A 6,927-nucleotide genomic window follows, 5' to 3' on the forward strand; every position below is an offset into this window, starting at 1 on the left:
ATTATTACTTTATATTATTCGTTAGTATTTTATTGACTGAATAATAATATTTTTTATTTAAAATAATAATAAAATATTTTTAGTAAAGAAAACGAATAAAATGTAAATATATTTTCTACAAAAAAATTAATATAAATATTATTCGTTCTCATGTCTCAATCACCAAGTAACTTATTCAATTATTTATTGAAAAAAATATTTTATTAATATATATTTTAATCATTTTTTGAACTTTTTCCCAAAAAAAAGAATTTTAAAAAAGGTTCAACCTTACGCGCCACTTTTTTATTAAAAAGGAAAGATCAGGTTATTAAATAGTTAATCATGCATTTAATAATTCTCCTTATGAATAAAGCAACGTAATGAAACTAAAATAAAAAGAGAAGAAATTTGCTCCTTTCACAAAATTAAGAACCACCGTGGAAGTTGATTTTCCGGCAACACCTCGCCGTTTTCTGTTACGAATTGGTTCTCCGGTGAAATTTGATTACATGATAGAAGAAACCAGGAACTCATGGATAGAATCAGAGAGTCTAGAAAATCATCTACCAACGGATTTCCAAAGCTCAGACATCGGAATATTGCTCTCAGAGACTCTTCCGGTATTCAAACGATTCGTTTCTCTTCTTCTGCTTTATCTTTACGTCTATTCGTATTGTTTTATTCGGTTGATTGACGGTGACATTTTCGTTTCTGGCAGAGGATAGAACGGCGGTGGAGTTGAGGGAAGCTCCGAGTAAGAGAGGAAGGCATCGCGATAAGGATAGGGATTCTTCGAATATGAGTAAGAGGAGAAAAGGCTCTCACTGTCACATAGACGAAGACGCACTAGGCACTGAAGAGAGCATCGGAAATGAACAAGATGATAACTATCGAGACGGAGGTTTATCTCGGATCCGTTTCCCGACGCCGTTAGTCTCCGATCAAAATCATCGCCGGAACTCCGCGCCGGATAAACCGCCGATGTTTCAGAGAACTGACGAGATGATCGGTGTTGTAGTTCCAAGGAAAGCTCGTTCAGGTTGATACGATATAAATACAAATGCGATTTTTCGTATCACTCGTTTTTTCACTTTATTCTACTCAATTTTTTGTGCTCAGTAGACGGTGTTTTATTGTACTTTTGTTTTTGATGCGTTTCTGCAGCTTCTGTGAAAAAGTCACACGAAAAGTGGATCGCTGCACGCGGCGGGGAGGGGGAGGAGCGTAGTTTTCGACGAGAGGTTAATTCTCCTGGAGTAGCAGAACTCTTGCCGACGACGGACTTGCCTTCTTTGAATGTTTCTTCTAATCAGAAGATGGTGTGTTCAAGTTTTTTTCGTGTTTTTTTAATCTATATGTTTGAATTAAAATTTGAAGAGTTTTCAATTTTCATGTGTACGTTCTGTTGCAGAAAACGATTGGAGATATCGCTAATACGTCGAAATCGTCTTCATCAGACATGGAGATTGAGATAGCTGAGCTTCTATATGGTTTGATGACTTCCAAGAACCATGAGTCTTCATCGCAAAAGCTTGAAGCAACCATCAATCACAACACCTCCTCTATGGATGCTGGTAGGTTTGAATTTTTGGAGATTTTGTATTTATTATTTATTTGTGTGTTTAACTAATTTCAAGGTCATATTTTTTCTCCTTTTTTTTTATCATCAGAGAAGAAGAAATCAGAGGACTGTAATTCAACTGAAGAGTTGATCAGTATTCATAGGGAGCAACCGGATGTGGGCTGTCATGATGATAATGCTACTTGTGGTAAAAATGGATCATCAGAGGTCCAAAAAGAAGACATTGGGGAAGACAGCGTGTATTTGGGTGATGGATTTGGTGGTGCTTCGGCAGATGGAAGACCTGTATCCACCACATGGGGGTCACAATCATGTTCCAAGTTAGATGCTGATAAACAGGATTCAGGATCAACCAGAGTGTGAGCACCAATGAATTACAGTTTTGTTTTTCTCTCTTTCTCTTGAATACTTACAGGATACCTGATCAACGGTCTTATTTCCTTGTGGCCCAATTTATTAGGATGCCTTCTGCTTTGGAGGATAATACTCAAAGGGTATGCAAGTTTGACATAGATTTGATGGTGAGGATCTTCTTATTCGCTTCTATTTGTATTTCCTTTGCTTATTACTGTCAAATGGCTGAAGAAGAGTACCTTTTTATAACAGGCTCCTCCTCCTCCTCCTCCTCCTATGATACTATCCCGAGAAGGGAATCATTTGTCACAAAGCGGTTTAACATCAGAAATTAAAAAATTGGCACCGGACTTGGAAATGGTGAGTAGGTTGACTATAGATCTTGAAATATTTTTCTGTACTCCAAGTCTCCAACAGTCCAACTTACAACAACTTCTGATGCAGATGAGCGAAGATAGTATTAAGGTTGAAGACAAGGTGGAAAGACTAGTTACAGTAGAGAAAGTACCTGAAGAAATTGAAGAAGCAGCTAAGATGGACGCGTTTAAGAAAAAGTTGGATGTGTTAAATTATTATATGGTAAAGCCAAACAATGACAATGAGATAAAGACAAACAATAAATTAGAAGAACAGGATAGAAATAAGGAACATCCTACCGCATTGTCAAATCCCAAAGTGGAAAAAATTGGTAACTACTTTGATTTTGTAATATACAGGATGGAGTGTCAACTCTGATTTTGACTCATTTTTTGAAGTCTAACGTTTCTTTCCTTATTCAGCTCATTCTAGTTCAGTGCCTCTATCAGCCGCTGTATCAGGACCGTCGGGCAGTCTCTCTCCAATTGTGAAGACAGATAAAACCACTGGATCATCAACAGCACAGGTTTTATAACTTCTCACAAATTTTGCTCTTTTAGTTGTAATTATTCGAGTACTTTCTTTATTCTGTCACTAGTACCGATATATTAGCACCCTGCCTATATACATGTAATGGTATGGTTAACAACTCTTTTATAATTCAAACATGCAGCATAATTCCGTTTTCTCTCAACCACAACGAAAGAGATGTGCAACCCATTATCACATTGCTCGTAACATCCTACACCAGAAGTTCACAAAGACAAGCCCCCTCTTGTCAGCAGGCTCTAGTTCACTTTATGCCACAAAAACGAACAATGTCAACTGTCTTCTCTCAGCAGAAAGTATGATTGTTAGCAAGCAATATCAGAAACACTTGCCAGGTTTAAACCAAAATTGTGCACAAGAGAAAGGGTTGGCTGCCACAGGTGATCATAATCTCACTGCATCTAAAAGTTCTAAAAATGCCAATCCAGTAGATTCAACACATCAGATGCAGTTTGTGCTACAAGGTCAACACCCCGAGTCAACTGGGAATCTAGTGGTATGGTCTTGTTGTGACTCTTGTCGTATTACTGGTTCTATACAGTTGAAAAACAGGGTGTTGCCCATTTTACTTGTGCTCATATGGTTTTTTTTTAAGTAATGTATTGTAATTTTGAATGCAGCACGGTCCTGCTTTCATATTTTCTCCGGCCCATTATCAAGCAACAGTTGCAGGAGCTACTAATCAGGCAGGAGGTGTGAATTCGCCCAACAATGCTTCCTCATCTAATAGGTCCCAGCATTCAATTGCCGGATCTCCCTGTACCTCCTCAACTTTGCCAGCTGCTGCTTCTGTAATGAGCTTTAGCTACCCTAATTTTTCAGCTAATAATTCTCCGTATGCGACTATAGTTCACAATAACGGATATTCATTCCCCATTTCGACAACTTCTCTTGGGGCAACAGCAGCAACCAGAGGTGCAAGCCCTTCACAAGCAACACATATACTAGGAGGGCCTTCGTATCCTTCTCAAACATTCCATTCTTTTCAGGATCCGCAACAGCACCCTCATTCACAAGCACTCGTACAACCAAGTTATCTTACTGCGCAGACATCATGTAGTTCATCATCTCATATGCAGTCACATCGTGCGCAAGTAAATGGTAATAATATCTTGACCTCTACAACTGCAGAACGACAGTCACAAAAACAACAGACTCCACCGCAGTCTCATCCTCACAAGCAAGAGGCTGAGGTGAATGGAAAGAGTGTACAGTCTGTTGCTAATCATGCATCTTGCCCAATAAAGAATTTGCAAGGGCAGAACTTCACGATTCCAGCTCAGCCAGTGAACTTTTCTTTCAAGCCATGTGCAACATCGGATATTGTTGGTGGCAACAGTAAGCAGCAACAGGCTTTAAATGGGGGAGTTGAGGTTATACCATCTCAAGCATTTGCAGTATCATTTGCTTCATTTAACGGAACAAATCATCCATCAAACCTTAATTTCTCATCCATGAAACAGAATCCCCTGGTGATTCAAAGTCTGCCTGATGTTGCATGGCAAGGATATCAAGCTGCAAGTACACCTCATACTGTTCAGCAGAAGACTTACTCAATTACTGTAGATAGGAGAGGAGGAAATTCCTCCCACCAAGACGATGAAAAAAAACCCACTCATGGTAAGTCATCAACTAATAGGCCAACCACCCTTGTTTTTGATAATTCGTCAAAGAATATTAACTTTGTGCTATCTCCTTCAAATGGAAACTGGCCTAGTCACTCCATTGCTTCAACTGTGATAACAACCATGCCTTTTTCCAATAATAATTCAAGTTCTCAACAGTCTTCGCAATTGCTTCAGAAGCAGCATGGTATGCAACAACAGCAACCTGCAATGGCTATTCGAAATAAAGCTTCATCCATCAATACCACTTCTACAAATTTTGTTAACAATGGCCCTGTTTTCTCACAAAGTCACACTCAATTCAAAAGTTCTAACCAAACTTCTCACTCTAAGATCACGGGAAGAATGGCGGGTTCTCATGTTAATCATTCATCTAGTATAACATCCAAGACTCCAACCGTCAAAAATATTTCTCAGGAGAAAGGAAGAGTGTCACAGGGTCATATGCAAATTTCTTTTGGAGGAGATTACACAACCTCTCTGTCATCCCAAGGACAACAGCAACTAAATAACAGCCAGTCTTTATGTACAACATCTGCAGGTACTCCTTTTAATGGGGGCCACTTGAAGCCAAATTCGGAAGGTTGGAAAGTCAATTCATCAGTGAACACTTCACAGTTGCAACAAACTGAGAATTCTTCTGCTGGGAGTAGCCAAAAATCTTCCCCAGTTTGTGGGAGAAATGTTCCATCAATCTTAAGCTCGTGTCCCGGCCACTTATCTGAGCTGAAGTAAAGTACAAAAAATCAAGTTGTATACTTTACCAAGGGCCAAGGTAGAAAAAAATTCTCTCCAGTTCCACTCATAATCTTTTGTAATCAACATATATTCTGGAGGGTGTTGCTGCTACTGCTTCATCTTCAAACCGAAGCCTTTGTGGTAGTTCTCTACATTCATCAAAGTCACACGTAAATTTGAAGGAAAAAGTCATGTGTAAATTCGTCAAAGTCTCGTAAATTTGAAGGAAAAAGTCCATGTAGCTTATATCACGCTCGCGGAAGGTACAATGCTTTGTCATAGCAGCTTGGTCCTAGAGTCTTGTTCCTTACTTAGACAACAATGACATATGAGAGGTCTAAGGGCAATGTTGATGTGAAATACGCTCGTCTGAATTTCAATGAAGTGATAGGATGGATGTATGATACCACATTAGTTGGTGAAGTTGACAAGAAAATAGATATGAAAGGAAGATGGAATCTATTGGGCCTGCAACTGCAATCTTAGTTGGTTACCCTGTGTTGTAGGATTCAACAGTCCCGCGGGGTTTTAATTAATTTGACATAGAAAGGCAATTATATTAATATGTATATATTATTTTTTTTGTTCCCCTACTAATATTAATTCATTAATGAAAAAGCTGCAATTATTTCTTTGGCTTTTATTTCTTCTACCAGCACAATTATGTAAATGTGGTTCCCGTGCTTTTTTTCCCTTCCATTACGTGTTTCTTTATATAAGGGCAGTCTCAATATCCTGAAAACTGATTCATACCATTTAAAATTGGGTCTGTTGTAAAAAAACTGGCTGGTTTAAAAAAATTAACTGTTTTTTAAATTCTTTTCTTCAGATTTTCCTAAAATTAGCCTGATTTTATTTACAGTACTTGTGAGCTAGGGTCTTGATGTAAATGCAGCAACCTAAAGATTGCCTAAATGTAAAACTAACTCTAATGATTTAAAATTTGATCTGCATTATTAACTTGGTAGTAATACAATCGTGATTCCCCTAGTCAAGTATTGAGTCCTATCTAAATAAACTGTTTAAGACGAACATGTTAGAGCAAGAGATGGCTTGCTCTGCAAAAAATGAGAAAAAGAAGAAATAAAGAGATGAAAGTTGAGAAAGCAAGTGAAGTATAAATTGTATTGAATTGGATGATCATACGCTTACACCTTTTATATGCTAGCTCAAGCACTAAGAGATATACAAAGTTATTTACTAACTAGGAGTCGGTTATAACTACCAACTAACCATCCAAGCTAAGTTTTATATTCATATATTAAAATTTTAGTATCTGACCTCGCGATTGATTAATCGGAGGAGACAAATTTTATCGTCCACTTGCGGGGATCATGTCTAAAACTAGAACAAAACTCTGTATGGACATGAACTAGTTAACTTTTATATTGACTTAATAACAAACAACATTTTCCCTTAATAATCTTATGTCATTCATTTGACTTTAAACATGTCTAATTCATTCATCAAAACCAAAAACATGTCAGTCTTCAACTCTTTGGTTAGGCATCAGCAACTTGTGTAGCAATAAGACAACTTGCAACCTCTAATTTTTCTTGATTGACCTGCTCCATCAAAAAATGAAACTTTGCCTCATATGTTTGTTCAAGCCATGCAAAACTAGGTTCTTTGCTAAGTTGGTAGATGATTTCTTATCAATTTGCAACTTGATTGACTTTTCGACTTCAATCTTTAACTCGTTAAAGGCAGATAATAGCCACATAGCCTAACATGATTCAT

The 6,927-nt window shown here is 37.7% G+C and overlaps 1 protein-coding gene across 2 annotated transcripts; it reads left to right on the forward strand.

Annotated features, from left to right (window-relative positions):
- The first annotated feature begins 333 nt into the window (after positions 1-333).
- On the forward strand, positions 334-5,828 carry LOC131644411 (protein TIME FOR COFFEE). Of its 2 annotated transcripts, none has more exons than XM_058914904.1 (11): positions 334-602; positions 701-1,021; positions 1,147-1,301; positions 1,394-1,556; positions 1,653-1,923; positions 2,025-2,086; positions 2,181-2,278; positions 2,363-2,606; positions 2,698-2,801; positions 2,949-3,320; positions 3,445-5,828. In XM_058914904.1, exons 1-11 carry the CDS (start codon positions 515-517, stop codon positions 5,182-5,184), a joined length of 3,618 nt encoding a protein of 1,205 aa, XP_058770887.1. In that variant the 5' UTR covers positions 334-514; the 3' UTR covers positions 5,185-5,828. The 2 variants fall into 2 exon arrangements, with proteins under 2 accessions (XP_058770887.1, XP_058770884.1); XM_058914901.1 differs by having other exon boundaries at positions 2,025-2,085; positions 2,171-2,278.
- The last annotated feature ends 1,099 nt before the right edge of the window (positions 5,829-6,927 follow it).

This window comes from Vicia villosa, linkage group LG1, assembly GCF_029867415.1.
Source record: "Vicia villosa cultivar HV-30 ecotype Madison, WI linkage group LG1, Vvil1.0, whole genome shotgun sequence".
Lineage (NCBI taxonomy): Eukaryota > Viridiplantae > Streptophyta > Magnoliopsida > Fabales > Fabaceae > Vicia > Vicia villosa.